At 38.9% G+C, this 16,143-nt stretch overlaps 2 protein-coding genes across 2 annotated transcripts; both read right to left on the bottom strand.

Moving 5' to 3' along the window:
* Positions 1 to 30: 30 nt before the first annotated feature.
* sumo3a (small ubiquitin like modifier 3a) lies at positions 31 to 3,183 on the bottom strand. Its single transcript, XM_059571512.1, has 4 exons — positions 3,028 to 3,183; positions 1,994 to 2,122; positions 1,724 to 1,795; positions 31 to 1,130 (listed from the first exon to the last, which is right to left on the bottom strand). Exons 1-4 carry the CDS (start codon positions 3,046 to 3,048, stop codon positions 1,068 to 1,070), a joined length of 285 nt encoding a protein of 94 aa, XP_059427495.1. The 5' UTR covers positions 3,049 to 3,183; the 3' UTR covers positions 31 to 1,067.
* A 1,207-nt stretch (positions 3,184 to 4,390) lies between these two features.
* Positions 4,391 to 9,052, bottom strand: pttg1ipa (PTTG1 interacting protein a). Its single transcript, XM_059570238.1, has 7 exons — positions 8,558 to 9,052; positions 8,023 to 8,075; positions 7,039 to 7,147; positions 5,944 to 6,046; positions 5,532 to 5,597; positions 5,184 to 5,230; positions 4,391 to 4,683 (listed from the first exon to the last, which is right to left on the bottom strand). The coding sequence occupies exons 1-7, from the start codon at positions 8,730 to 8,732 to the stop codon at positions 4,637 to 4,639; spliced, it is 600 nt and encodes a 199-aa protein (XP_059426221.1). The 5' UTR covers positions 8,733 to 9,052; the 3' UTR covers positions 4,391 to 4,636.
* Positions 9,053 to 16,143: the final 7,091 nt, after the last annotated feature.

Genomic DNA, 16,143 nt, shown 5'->3' with positions numbered 1-16,143 from the left:
AAGTCTCAGCGAAAAAAGAAAAAAAAAACATTGAGTACCAAACTATATTTATTGTTTACAGTAGTAAAGGACAACAAACAATGTACATATCAGTACAGAAGACAGCCAACATCTGAGAATCTTTGAGTCAAATTCTCTCTCCCTTTCAGCCATATGAATTACAGTGAGAGGGCAAGAGATGTTAGAAGAAATCAGACCAGTCCTTGTGAGCGATGACTGATACTTCGCCTCAACAAAGCCTGAAAGGATTCACTTTTGTCTTGCTTCAAGACCTGGTCATTGTTCTGGGATTTAAAAAAAGGGCAAAGTAATGAACAGGAAAAAGGATATATTGGTCTTTTAGTTCATTCCCGTTTCCTCAACCAACACTCAAGAGGAAATAGGATTGGTAAATGGATATATTTCTACAGATATTTAAAAGTATAAACACAGAACTAGTTGGTGTAATCCTGCCACTATTTGCTAATCGAGTACCATCTTTGGGGTTTGGTCCAGAAAGGCTCACTGTAAATTGTATCATGTAATCAGTCTCTTCATTTTTAATCGATCGTTTACAGATCCCGTCCCTACAGTGAGCTCGTACAAGAAGCAGCCCCATTAAAAGGCAGATGAATACAACACTGGTTGAACATATTTCTACAACACATACAGGCAAATAGAATCAGAGTTGAAACAGGCCTACTTAAAGCGCTTAAGAACTGAAAGTTGAAAAAGAAGGAAAAAAAAAAAAAAAAGTATACTATGGAGAGGGTGAATGGTTCCCGGGCTTGTTGAGTGAATCAGTGTTCGGAGCAACATAAAACCCTGCTTGGTGGCTGGTGTGGATATTCTGAATAACTACGCCCTCTGGCAGCCTGCTTTAGTATGTTCCCCCACCACAGTAGCCGTCTAACCATTGCGCATATAAATATTACTGGAAACACACTTGCGATGGCCACTCTAGGAAAGCTAGAGATGACAGAAGAGAGACAAAGAGAGAAAGAGAAGGGGAAACGATGTGAAAGCATCAGAATGTAACATCATGAGGAATAAAATAGATAAGCGTGGGGTCCAGGTGGTGTGGAGTTTTAGCAGAAGCCACCAGTTTGCTGTTGAAATACGTCAATCGTGTCCTCGTCCTCCATCTCCAACTAACAAATGCAAAGTTACCATTAGGTACAACAAAAAAATCCATTACAGTATTTAGAATACTTTTTTAATATTAGTTAATAAAATGTTCCAGTTTATTTATAGTTCGTGTTAACTTGGTAAGCTTTAATATAAACAGATACAACTTTACATTTAATACAATAGTAAATGTTGAAATTAACATCAAGTAAGATTAATAAAGTTAACAATTTTCATTGTTAACTAATATAGTTAATAACTAATGTAACCTTACTGTAAAGTGTTTCCCAATTATGTTATCATAATTATATCTATTATTCAAATCACCTTCTGGTCACACACAAAAAAATCTAAATAAATAGAATAAATAAGTACATAGGCAGATGAATTTTCGGTCTAAACTAAAACTACATTTTTAGTTAGCTTTCAATTGTTAAATTTCAATTGTTTAAAGGACTAAAATGACAAAAATTACTGAATTAGTTTCAGTTACTGAAACTAAATTGAAAAGCAAACACCAACATAAAAGCCAATACAAAATATTAATACAATATTAGTATTTAAATAGCACTACAATAGCACGAGATTGTCGCAAAAAAGGGGCACTTTTACTCACCTGCGCCGGTGTGTCTGTCTCATTAATTGGTTGCCCGTCAAATCTAAATCTAATCTGTCTTATCGACAAACCCTGCAATAAAAACAATATTTACATCAGTCATGGGACTGGATGCATTATAGAATTTTAATAATACTTCAAATAATTATGGAGTTCTACAAGCGTTTTGTGTTCCAAAATCACAGTGACTCACATGGACGGCCCACGCAGCAGTCCTGAGTGCCAGGGTTTACCATGAGCACGATTACTGATCTAGTGGAAATGCCTTACCTGTCTCTCACAGTACGCTTTCATTAATTTGCTGAGTGGCGTGTGCCTTTTAATTTTGAACTGGACCACCGAGCCATCCTGCCCCGCCACTTTCAGATTGATGTGGTCATTCTCTGTTTTCACTCCCTCCTGAAACAATAATAATAAAGTGCATGTGTGAGAAAGCAGGGAAGATCAAACAGAGCAAAATCTACACATATGAGATGCATGAAATATAACCCTGCTTGCCCATGGAGGACTATAACTTAAATAGTGAACAAGGCCTAGTATTGAATGCTAAGTTTTTAAGAACTAAGTGAATTGAAGGCGGGTAAAAATACATTGTTAAAACACATTTTATAACAATGTTCAGAACATCCAACTATTCGATAGTAACCGCAACAGTGAAGCGAACGACACGTACAAAACCAGACAAGCAAATGTTAGCCGTCTAGTAGCCAAACATTGTTGCCTCTCTGTGCGCCATTTTTAAGCAACCCGCGCAGCGAGGTGCAACTCACAACTCAATATCGTAATCGATAGAATAATCAAATCAAACTTCTAAGGTGAAAACTTCCGACAAGCGTTAAAAATACAAGGTATCGGTTCAATTATCATCCAAATGGCGGACGAAAATTGAGTGCTACGACGCGCTTTAATATTTCGTTCCGCTGTACTTGCGGCATTTTCTTAAGCTAGTGGCGTAACGTGGCCGGTGAGCGCCACTCCGCTCTCACAAAGAAAAACCCGCAAACGCTGAATTACACCGGAGAAAACGCGCGGTGTGTCCAGAACAGTGGCGTTCTTTGAATAAACATCTGCTCAACGAACAATTTAAAACACGCTTTAATAAAAACACAAGGCTGAAAATTAAAAACGGATGGCGTTTGTATATACACAAGACAAAGATTGCGTGCCGACCGCCTTTCTCCCGCATAAATGCGCAATTTGACTATCAGCAAGAGGTTGCACAAAATGAAACTGGAACTCGGCCTCACGGGGCTCGTTTTGAGCGAAGCTTCAAAATACGGCAATATTACAAATCGGATGCTCACCTTAGGCTTGTCTTCGGACATTTTTGCAGGTGTCTGTTGGTCTGTATTATAGAAATAAACTGAACACAAGATGCGCTGTCCACACTGTAGTAGAGCAACACTGCTGTCGACGGGAACGCGCTTTCCTTTACCTACTTTATCAACGATTGGTTGGTTTTTGGACACGTGATGCTCCTGTTGTTCGCGGGAGCGAGCAAAGCTCCCCGCGAATTTTTGTGGATAATCAGGCCTGTGCTCATCATGTACTTTTAGGTCTTGACATCAGGTCTAGTGAATCAGTTAATTTTGAATTAAAATGTATATATTGCTTTAAAAAGAGACACAGCTGTAATTGAAAGCCATAATTCCTCATTTGTGACCAAAGACCACACAACAAATAGCAAGTTGTCAGGTTTTCCCATCAGTTGTTAAAAGTGTTAAAAGAGTCCTAATGCAAGTATTGAGTAGGTAAAATAGAGACTGAAAGTAAATGCCTTTAAAAGAATGCTCAGGCCATGTGTCACTGTCAAAAGTTGGTTTTGCCTAGTTTCCCTTGGTCTTTGTATCTAATGTGTGTTTTAGCATGCAGTCAGAAAAAAAGTCAATAACATAATATTTAGCTGTATCTAAGCCCATAATTTGATTTGATTTTAACAAATTTTACACAAATTGTGATGGTGATTGCATTCATCAACATCAACCTTCAGCACTGTAACCATATAGCTTATATATAAGTTTATCAATGACTTCTCACTTGCCACCCCTACTAAGAAGACACATTTGCAGCCCTGTTTCCCATTCTGGTGTAGTTTTTATTTTATGTTCATATTTTTATGAACACTCTCATATTGTATAGATTTTAAAGTGTTAACTGATTAAAAACTATATAAGTAATATTATAAAATAGGCTAACTCTCTCTCTCTCTCTCTCTCTCTCTCTCTCTCTCTCTCTCTCTCTCTCTCTGTGTATATTGCAGAAAAAAATTAAAAATGAAATAAACAGCTCATATCCCAAGATCAATCATCATTTTAACATTTAAACATCTCAACACTGACAATTTGTTGAAAAACCTGTAAAATTACATTCAAGTCAAAACAGGCAAGCACATTTTAATTATTATATTTTTTTATTCAATAAATGAGTATATTACATCAGCAGGTTTTCGCTAAATATCCAAATACTGTATCTTAAAAAGGTCTATTAAGCTATGAAGAACAGTCATGGACTAATAACTTAAGTAATCCTTCAATCTGTTCCAAACCTAGCAGATACTTATGCTTGGCTTCAGATGTGAGCATTAAATATGTTTTTTTATTATTATTATTATTATTATTATTATTATTATTATTATTATTATTATTATTATTATTATTATTATTATTATTTTTGTTTCAATGAAATCTATTTTTGATTACAATTATTAAAAAGTTACTTTCATATTATGATGGTGGAGTAGCCTTTGTGGAAAATTGAATTTAATAAAATAATTGAACAGGAATGACAATAAACTGAATTGTACTTAAGCGGAAAATCATCATTTTGAGCGCAGTGGAATCTTATTATTTAATTGATTTTAATCATTTTCAAATAGGCAGCAGTATTCATCTTTCAAACAGTGCACCCATCATTTTAGCTGGGATTGTCAAATCTGGCATAAGGACTCGCCCTGCTGAGACCTGAGAGAGAGAGAGAGAGAGAGAGAGAGAGAGAGAGAGAGAGAGAGATAGGGAAAAATCACAAAAGATAAAATTATATTAATTAATCAAATAAATATACATTTCAAACAAATATATAGAAACAAACATCTTTTTCTTTTCTAAAAAAAGGCCATTGAACAAAATCTTGAAGACCTTGCTCAGTAATGTTTAATTTTATAAACACAAATCTGAATGTACACATTTATCATAATTCATGTCAAAGAGTGTTTACTGAAGAAACACAAGAGGGAGAAAATTGAATAATTACCACTAGAGGGATCACAACTTCATAAAGAATTTGACCAATCATAGCGTTTTAAAAACATGCGACTGGACCTGATTTATTTTAACATTGTCATATGCTCCTTATCTTTATATTAATTGACAGCATGTTTTTTTTTTCTTGCACTGACAGCATAACAACCAGTTCAAATTAACTTATTTATGCTGTTTCTGAGATGAGGGAATTGTTGACTCACCATATTTTTGTCGGATCTCATCATGTCTAATCTTCAACTCAGTTTTTCTGTGAAACAAGAACACAAGAACATAAATTCCTTGTGAAATCACACTCACTCCCCAAAGGTATGCTGACGATCTGTACCCATTACAGCTCTAGAACATGTTTCTCATCGAACATCATTTGTTACATCTTAGTTCCTCGTAATGTAATATATTATGTCTGCTTTGAAAATTCAAATGTTGATACACTACCCATGATGCATCTTGAAAAAAAACATCCGTTATTCCCCTTTTAACTGCTTTTACATATTATCATGTATTGCCTGTCATCTCCATTTTAATATTCAAACATCAGTAACTCTTACCTCTGCTCTTGTTTGGTTTTTCTCTTGTCTGATTGCCGGTTCATCCTGTTTTCAGTTCGAGCAGATCTGAAAGACAAAGTTTGTTAAATTGAGAAAGATGAGTCGTCAAGGCCTTTCTTTAATGATCTAGAGGTCTCTTGGCACTCTGCCATTTTACATTGATGCAGAAAGTTTGACAAATAAGTAAAGAAAGTAAAAGTAAAAAGTCAAAAAAAGTAGTCAAAGTCTGATTATGTTGACTTTATCTACATTTATGCAAGTAAAAGTAATTACAGCCTGAGGGTGGTGACACCAACTCCCTATAGAATTTAAGAAAGCTAAATGGAGGGTGTGACTCATTTGTCAACCATATAATAAAAGCTGATTTGACATACAATACTAGGTCAAACACATTTCGTATGTTCAGACTTACCCAATGTTCTCACACTTGCAGCAGCAGAAAATACACAGCAAAAAACCAATGATGAGGAGCGCTCCAGCCACTGACAATGTAATGATCAAAATCTGGAAGTTTACTGAATTTCACAAAAAAAAAGAGAGAGAGAGAAAGTTGTAGAAAGTGTTAAAAAATTATCTCCAGTGGATGCTGTATCAACTCACATAACATTTATGGCAAACACATGTGATAATGAATTTGGCGATTATGGTGATGAAGTACTGTAGTTAATTTTTAGTTACGTTAAATTTGGAATTTGGGCTAGAGAAAAGACTGCAGATGATCTTTCATGACTGATACCAACTTTAATTATGTTGCAAAATAAAATATACATATTTTTGGCATTATATATATATATATATATATAATTTTTTTTTATGTGGTTCATGTGCAATTAAAACGGGTACATGTAGTAATAACTTGATAAAAACATAATAAAACAAAGTAACAATCCCGAAACTTTTGAAATGTTTTAATGTTCACTCATTAATGAGAAATTGCTGATCACATATTAAGTTAAAACTGTTTTATAAACCAATTATTTTTTTAATGTCCAAAACAGACCAGGAATGCACAAATAGTATGCTGAATTTGAATGCATTATGAGGGTTAAGTGTCTGATTAATATACATAAAAGTTATTTAATTATTGTTTTTTTTACTTAATAATACTATTAGACAATAATAAAACCATTAGATGCTTTAAAAATATCTTAATATTTATTAAATATTATTATTATTATTATTATTTATTATAAAATAAACTATTATGGGCAATCATACATTTTTTTTTAGAAATGTATGCTATTTTTTAAATTATCATTTAAAATGAGAAAGTTGCCTTAAGTACCCATAATAAGATAACTGGTATTGTCCTGTATTCCGTGCATTCATAATAATTATTATTTTATTGTTATTTATGCAGTTATTTTGTGATTTAAATGATCATTTTGTCATTTAAATGATTTTATGCTTTGTCTTGAAAAAAAGGAAGACAAGAAAGAATTTTATAAAGGCTGGGGAAACAGTGTCATAAATAACAAATATAGAAAAATAAGTCAACATGTCTTACTTGTGCAAAGGCCCCATCGAGCATCACTCAGTGGGCAGAGGGAATGGGGGGGCAGGATGGTTTTGGCTGGGTATGTTATACATGTTTTAGTTGGAATGCACCACAGACACTAAAAAGACAGAAAAGATTGTTATATACAGTCATCCATTGAATCCAGGATTCAAAGCTCAAGATGTTTTATTTTCTGAATTTAGGGTTGCAGATAGTTACAGTACCAATGACGATGAGGGTAATGACATCAGTCGAGACGAGTTATTACAGGGTTGATACTGACACACACGTCATTAACTGAGAAAAGCTGTGTGTGCATGTCTGTGGTATATAAAAGTTTTGTTTGGGAGTGTCTTAACAAATAAATACAGAATGTCAACATCACACAGCAACAACAGACCCAATTCTAAAACTATATATACACCAACAATTCAAATGCACTGATGGACCTGACAGCACCATGAGTAAGCACATGATAACTAGTTTAAAATGTAAATTATTGGATTGGATTTTTGGTCAAATTTTTGGTAAACTATAATAACAGTGATGCTTGCTTTAGCAAACACCACTAAATAAAAGGTCAAACTTTTATGAATATTAAGTTAACAGGGCGTCTCAAGTGACACTGAGCTCTCAGAAAGAAGCTGTAAACACCCAGAACAGCCCAAACCTGTTCCACAGGTGAGGTACGAGATGATCTGAAAGTGTAAAAAAATCCTGTAAATCTTGCTGCCTGCTGACTTCATTATTTACTTGTCACTTCTGTTTTTCTCTATTTCTCATCTCATGTCTCCTCATGTTTTCGGTTCTCATCAGATCTCATTTATATGACTCTCATACTGTAATATATTTTCACCCATGTTTCTTTCCATAGGTAAACAATAGTTTTTAAATAGGTATTTAATAGTGTGAATAAAACAAGCCAGTCTGCTCTATTGACTGGCAACAGGCAAAAAACATCAAAGAAAGAGGCAAAATTTGATCTAAACTCACATCCACATATGCCAAGCATTCCTCACAGCTTGTACCATTCTTGCTCTCACAACCTAGACACGTGAGAAGTGTGAAAGAGGAGACGTTAGTTATAGAAAATAACTGAAACTTATGAATCTAGTTCTGTGTTAAACACAACTACGATCTTTAGTGCCTGACTTTATATATAAGACAACAATTAAACCCTATGAGACAGTGGTTGCCTTAGACACCCTAGTTATGAACCAGACAGAAGCAGCATGGGAAATCAGAGTAAGGCAGTTTTGGGGTTTCCAGGGGAATTAAATGTTTTACCAGTAAACACAAGGTCTTATGTTAAGGCTCTAGAATGGGCTTTGCCTATTTAGATTAAGTAGTAAAAAACTAGTAACTATAAAACAAGTCTGATTTTTGTAGTAAACTATTGTCAAATGAACAAAAAAAAAACAAGTTTTAAAATCACACCAGTGAAACTAGAGGTTCTATAACAGTAACAAAACACTGAACCTTATTTCCATGTAGAATGTATTCAGTGAAAAGCATATATTTGCCTTACTTGGACGTGGTGTTGTAGTCGGTGCTTTACTTGTAGTAGTTAGTAATGTAGTCTGTGTTGTCGTAGCTGAAGATTGTGGAGCCTGTGTTGTTGTTGTTGTATTTGGAGTTGTTGTATTCTGTGCCAGCGTTGAGCTCAAACCAAAGAGAAGGAAGACGAGAGGAATAAAATGCATGTTATCTTCTTTAAATGAACGAAAGCCTGAATTAAAACTGACTCCTCTGGTAGTTTGTAATAAATTTAGTCAGCAAATATCTCCCTTTGAAACCTCAGCGCAGACACTTCCTCCGACCAGAAATTGGGAACAGGTTTTGTAGTTTTGTTTCTCTTTTATGGCGCTGAACATCTTCCAGTGTTAAATTGCAAACATGCGTCGGTGAAGGCGTGGTTTATTATTATTAGGTAGTAGCCATGTAATACAAAAGCTGCATTGTAATCTTTCAATAGCGATGGCTTAAAATAAAAATATGAGGTAGTTCATGACGTCACGTTGTAAACTTCCAATGTTAAAATTCTGGCTCAGGATTTTTAAGCAGCAAACCTTAATTAGAGAATGATTTTGCGAAATGACTCCTCTTTATTTGTATTATTTTTAGGGGGTAAGTTTTATATTCACAAGAAAAAATATTGCTTGTTGAATCCCAAGATCTATAGGCTATATTTTCAAGATTCTCCTTCCTAGTGTTTTAATCTTTTTAATAATAAAAAGGAGAGCCTACGTTTCAAAATCTCCCATAAACTGTATTTTTGTATGTATATATAATACTACAATGTAATTATTCTGTATTTGTATTATTTATGTAAGGAATATGTATTTGATATGATATGTAATATGTATTACAGATAGTGGACTTAATTGTTCAATACGGAACGTTATAGCCTAAACCTACGGTGGCCCAGTAGTGCACAACACAACGACATTAAAGGAGTCATGACCCACAATTTTCACTTTTCCACGAGAATCAATGTATGTTATGATTGCCTAACGATTATACACTGGCCGGGAAGCCGATATTTAAAAGTGAAGCGTTTGTTTACCTCAGGGTTTGTAAAATAGCCCACGTGCACGCGCACTCAAATACGAGATTTTGATTTCTTCCCCGTCTTCCCCGTCGACGTCAAGACGGGGCAGGATATACCATATATGGACACCGCAGCAGGAAGCTCGCCCCTTTACTTGACGCTGGAGTAGTGCACACGTGAGTTGTTCTGTGGTTGACTGCCAGAATCAACATGTAAATGTGTTTTCTCTACCAAGAACGGACCTAGCTATCAGAGACCAGTGGATTAAATTCATTTTTAATGACGCGGTTCCTTCAACCCTTCCACTGGCTTATCGTTACGTGTTTGTGCTAAACATTGTACGCCAAAATCCTTCACAAATTTGGGGCAATATCAGGCGAAGTTGGCATCGAAGCTCGGGAAAAGCGCCATTCCAACAAAATTCCCTGCAATTGAAACGGTAAGACTGTGTTCTTATTGCTCTACTGTGTGTAACAAACAGCATCTAACTGCTAATGCAGCTATTGTATGCTATTGCGTCTGTCACTAGACAAATAAACGAAAGACTGGAGGTGAAGTAATTATTTATGTTCCCTGTAAACGGACTGCAAAAACGGACTTTTGACTGCATTATAATGATTTCTTAATTCAGAATATGATCAAGATTGCGTAGGTTGATGTGTTCGGGGAATTTGCCAGTTAATAGTAACATTTAAAGCCCCTTAAATTAACGAAATGACTCGAAAAAAGATTTGTTCATTTTGATGAACGACTTTGAACAAGAGAGTCTGGCGTTGCCAGATTGGGGTTTTTTTCCGCTACATATTAAGGCCGGTTTACGGTGGGTTTTAGGTGGGTTTTCGCCTGGAAGGCTTTATAGAAATCTGGCATCCTACTGAACGAAGTTAAAATGAGAGAGAACCTGGCTGTTACAGATTAGGTAGTGCTAAACGTAAAACAACGGGAGAGAAAAAGATTTGGGACAAATAAGGAGTTTACTGATGATGACGGAGAACACAGACAATATACAAGATTACATTTAGCATACATTCAATAAACACATCTACAACGATCAACATCGACATCAACAATCACGGACGAGGAGGAACTGAACAGAACGGGTATTTAAGCACACAGAAGGTAATGAGGAAACAGGAGACAGGTGAGGATCAATCAATTAACTAAAACAAGAAAAGGAAGAGGACCAAATAAGGAGACAAAAGTTCATAAATGTGACAGTTCGCCCCCTCCCGGAAACGGTGCGTCCTCGCACCGCAAGAGGAATACCAGTGGAGGGAGGGTGGGGGTTCTGGAGGCGGGCGAGGAGTAGGCCAGGAGCAGTTGATGAGGGAGCATGGAGGTAGGTACCAGGGCGGAGTGGATGGAGGGAGGAGCCAGGGAGGTGCCCGGAGCAGGAGGAGCCAGATGGTCCACCAGAGACCAGCCAGGACGGAGATCCACGGTGGAGTCGACGGCGGGAGGAGCCACGGTGGAGAAGCGGCCGACGACACCAGGGGGCCGACAGGAGGAGACTGCACCGGTGGGTGTGGAGCCCAAGATGGAGCAGCACAGCCGCAGAGCCAGGGTGATGTCGAGGATCCGGAGGGCCTAGGTGGAGCAGAAGGCTCTGGCGACCAAGGCGGAGGCGGGGTGACGAGGTGGAACCAGAGGAATGGAGTCCCGAGGCGGCGGATGGTCGACGACTGACCAAGGTGGAGCCGGAGGGACGAGGGAGCCCGGTGGAGCAGGTGGGATGACAGGCCACGGTGGAGACGAGGGAGCTAGGAGCCAAGGCGGAGCCGCTGGTTCGAAGGACCGAGGAGGAGTCCAGGGCTCGGAGGCTGGAGGCGGAGACAGGGCCTTAACCTGCCAAGGCGGAGCTGGAGACTGGCAGTCCAGCGGCGAACCATCGCGCCCAGATGGCGCGGACTGAGGGTGAGCTGCGGGACTGACTGGCACCAGCGGAGATGAGGTCGATGAACGGGCTGGTCTAGGAGGAGGAGGAGAGAGAGGAAGGATGGGAGGAAACACAGGAGGATCAGGGTTGGACGGAACCAGCGGAAGTGGAGCAGAGGGACTGGCAGGTTTAGGAGGAGGTGGGAGAGGGGGGCTGGGAGAGAACACAGGAGACACAGAAGATTCAGAGCTGGGCGGAACCAGCGGAGACACAGAAGATTCAGAGCTGGGCGGAACCAGCGGAGACACAGAAGATTCAGAGCTGGGCGGAACCAGCGGAGACACAGAAGATTCAGAGCTGGGCGGAACCAGCGGAGAGACAGAAAATTCATAGCTGGGCGGAACCAGCGGAGAGACTGAAAATTCATAGCTGGGCAGAACCAGCGGAGAGACTGAAAATTCAGGGCTGGGCGGAACCAGCGGAGAGACAGAAAATTCAGGGCTGGGCGGAACCAGCGGAGAAACAGAAAACTCAGGGCTGGGCGGAACCAGCGGAGAAACAGAAAACTCAGGGCTGGGCGGAACCAGTGGAGAAACAGAAAACTCAGGGCAGGGCGGAACCAGCGGAGAAACAGAAAACTCAGGGCTGGGCGGAACCAGCGGAGAAACAGAAAATTCAGGGCTGGGCGGAACCAGCGGAGAAACAGAAAATTCATAGCTGGACGGAACCAGCGGAGAAACAGAAAATTCAGGGCTGGGCAGAACCAGCGGAGAAACAGGAAACTCAGGGCTGGGCGGAACCAGCGGAGAAAAAGAAAATTCATAGCTGGGCGGAACCAGCGGAAGAAACAGAAAAATCATGGCTGGATGGAACCAGCGGAGAAACAGTAAATTCATGGCTGGGCGGAACCAGCGGAAATGGAGCATAGGAACTGACTGGAGGAGGTAGGAGTGGGAGACTGAGAGGGTATACAAGGGGATCAGGACTGGATGGAACCAGCGGAAAAACAGGGGATACAGGAATTACCTCCGTAGACCAGTCCATGAGATCCATAAGTTGCTCCATATTTCCCGAGATCGGATACAGCTCACCCTCAGTCGCAGGAGTGTGGGCAGGGCTTTCCTCCATGCCCTCGATCTCCACGAGGACTCCCACGATGCACGGTGTTGCCGGCTCACACACCTGGTCAGTCGCGCTCTCGACGTCCTGAATCGGCTCGGGCTCTGCGGCTGCCGTGGGCTCTGGCTCCGTGTGGCGAGATGGTGGCTGGCTGGTCTCTGGGTCAGGAGTGGGGCTGGAGATATCGTCCTCGGCGGTGCAGATGGTCCATGACGATCCATTTTTCTCCAGCACCCACTCCACAAAAGCGGCGAAATCCTCTCGGGGACCGTTCGCTGGTAGGCGTGCCTTACTCCGCTCGCTCAGGCCGGTGTAGAAAAAGTTAGAGAGCGAGCGGTCGGGGAAGTTAGTAAGGCACGCCAGATCTAAAAAGTCCCTGGTGTGGTCCTCCAGCGAACGGTCCAGTTGCTCCAGGCACAGGAGACGGACTACTGGGATGGCCATTCCGGGAGAGGAGAAAAAAAAAGGCAAAAAATAAATGAAAGAAAAAACGCTGCTAAAAAATAAACTGTTAGGTCCGTGATTCTGTTACAGATTAGGTAGTGCTAAACGTAAAACAACGGGAGAGAAGAGGATTTGGGACAAATAAGGAGTTTACTGATGATGACGGAGAACACAGACAATATACAAGATTACATTTAGCATACATTCAATAAACACATCTACAACGATCAACATCGACATCAACAATCACGGACGAGGAGGAACTGAACAGAACGGGTATTTAAGCACACAGAAGGTAATGAGGAAACAGGAGACAGGTGAGGATCAATCAATTAACTAAAACAAGAAAAGGAAGAGGACCAAATAAGGAGACAAAAGTTCATAAATGTGACAGTGGCGTTCACAGACACCAGAATGAACGACTTCACAGTAACGTTCATCAGGCAGTAATGCGGTACGTTCAGTTCATGTTCGCCCAAAATATGAACGAGTTCATGAACTATCGTTCAATGAACACGTCCAGGCACAACTCTGGCGGGAGCATTAGCTTCGAGGTATGGGGAATGGCTGCTAACGTACTTTGCAAAAAACAAATGACTGAGATCATCATGAATTCGGTTATTGATTATTTATTGCCTAATGCTTACATGAGGCCCCGTCTAGTTTGTGTGTGTGTGTGCTCACGTCTTATATTTGTGTGTGTGTGCTGTGCTCACGTCTCATATGAGTAACTTTATGTGCGTAGATAGTTCATATACATGTACGTGTGACTAGTACTTAGTATATATGCAAGCGTGTTTCATATGTGTGCGTGAATGAAGTTTGATTTAAGCCCTAACCGGCGCTGGCCGGGAAGCCGGTCGCATTCATTCACAACTTGCGCCATGATGTCAGTTTGTAATGATATGCCAAAGCGTTACCTGCGGTGTCAACCCCCCTCCTTCCTGCAACCAATCAACGTGCCCCTCATTTGCATTATTATAATGACCGTCCACTGACAGCCAAAATATCGCATCAGATCTCGCGAGACAATAATGCCTACAGAGATAAGGGTCTGAGGAGCTCTGTGTTTATTTTTTTTCCAATTTTCTTTTTTAGAAGGGCCTGAAAGACTATAATACAGCCGTAGGTATCCAAGGTAATACGAGGGTATGACTCCTTTAAAAAAGCTAACATAAGCTCACAGCACAACGACATTAAGCCACAACACAAAGACATTAACCCACAACACAACGAAATTCTCACAACACAACGAAATTAAGCCACAACACAACGAAATTCTCACAACACAACAAAATTAAGCAACAACACAACGGAAGTGCTCCCGACCACTAGGGGGCAGTGTTAAAAGTTAAACACCGATATTTCATCGAGACATATATGTAACTTAATATGTGTAATCGATTTTTAAATGAAAAACCTGTTTTTATTAAATGTTTTGATATCCTGATAATCTTAATGTATCGATTCATGAATCGAGCAAAAAATTAATCGATAATATTTTAAATTTGGACCGTTTAGATCTGCTCTTTTACACAATGTTTTATCTCACGGGGCTTATTTAAATCCGGTGCTGTGCCGGTGTTATTGGGCACAACAAGGGCATTAAATGTTTCAAGTTACATCAACTACTTTAGGTTGAGTATTGTTCTATTGTCTTCTAGCAAATCTAGCTAATAAGGCTGGATAACACTGCTGCACCGACTTGATCAGCTCAAAAATAGCAGGGCTAAGTTAGAGTTTAGCTTTAAACTACGTCCACCTCATCTTTTTATAACTCGTAAGAGATAGTAGTAATCCACGTTTATTTGCATCGGTGGTTCTGATAGGTGTTTGCTGTGACAGGAACTTCTTCACTTGATATGAAGTATTTTAAATACTGTTGCCATTTTTAGATTGCCATGTATTGTAATAAATCTTAAAGGACCGTCCACACCAAACTATAAAGATAACATAAAGATATTTAGTTTTAAAAATCGTTCTCAGTATTTAAAAAAAGAGTCCACACCACAGCTATAATGATAAAGACATAGAGAAACAATATCATTGGAATCACTTTAAGAACAATTTTTTTTCCAGCTGATGAACGATTAAAAACATTGACAGCCAATCAGAATCCTGCTATAACGAGCTTGAGAATGTAAAGCAGCGGACGAGCGTGTGCGCACTTAGAGTAAACAGATTATATCATTCGCTGCTGTGGACTCTAATATCGTTATCTTAATAGTTATCATTCATTGTGTGAATGGGGCTTTAGTCTGACAGTTTCTGGCAGTTATTGTTATATTTTCAAATTGTATTATCTGTAACCTGAAGCTTGAATTAATTGTTCACATTTATATAGCAGTTTTCCAGGGATCCCCAACACAAACATGATAAAGCTATTCAGTAAAAAGCAACCAAGATCAGAAATGGTTAAGAGAGATAGGGACATCCTTTGAAATATTACTGATCTCTTTACAGTCTATTGGCATGTTTGTAACATTATATAAAATATTAATTATTTGTCATAATTTATTTTAAATATAGAGTAATTTACAACATAATAATTTAAAATGCAACTGAAAGTAATTTCAAATGTATCTGAAATCAATAAAATATGTAAACCAATGTAATTGTCTTCACAGATTGTTTTAAAGGACTCCCATCCATACTGTTGCAGTACTGTAGCAGACAGCACACTATTCAGAACTGAGAATCAGATCAGTTCCTCCTGTACAGAGCTGCACTGAAGGGAGCAGAGCTGGCACAAACCTTGAACAATGGTAAGAGAATTATCAAATTATTTAATGTATGACATAATTAATAAACTTTGATTAATAATATTAACACGCCCCATTGGTATGCCTAGAGAGTCAAACCAGGTCCTGTCAGTGGAATGGTGGTCCTGTTTTCAAGAGAGGAAACTCACTGAGTGGTTAATGTAGGAGTAGAGTGTCTAATATTGATACATCATCTTTTCATATCTTGCTTTTATTCATAATGTATAACATGCTTATTTGATTAGCCCTAGCAGAAAAAAGACAAAAACACAATCATAATGATTATGGCTCTATTCATTATGCATGCAACTTGTAATGATGGTGGAAATCTTTTATTTTTCTTAATGGTCAATTTACACTAT

This window comes from Carassius carassius, chromosome 17 (assembly GCF_963082965.1).
Source record: "Carassius carassius chromosome 17, fCarCar2.1, whole genome shotgun sequence".
NCBI classification, from domain to species: domain Eukaryota; kingdom Metazoa; phylum Chordata; class Actinopteri; order Cypriniformes; family Cyprinidae; genus Carassius; species Carassius carassius.
This window is presented reverse-complemented; position numbering and strand designations above follow the sequence as displayed.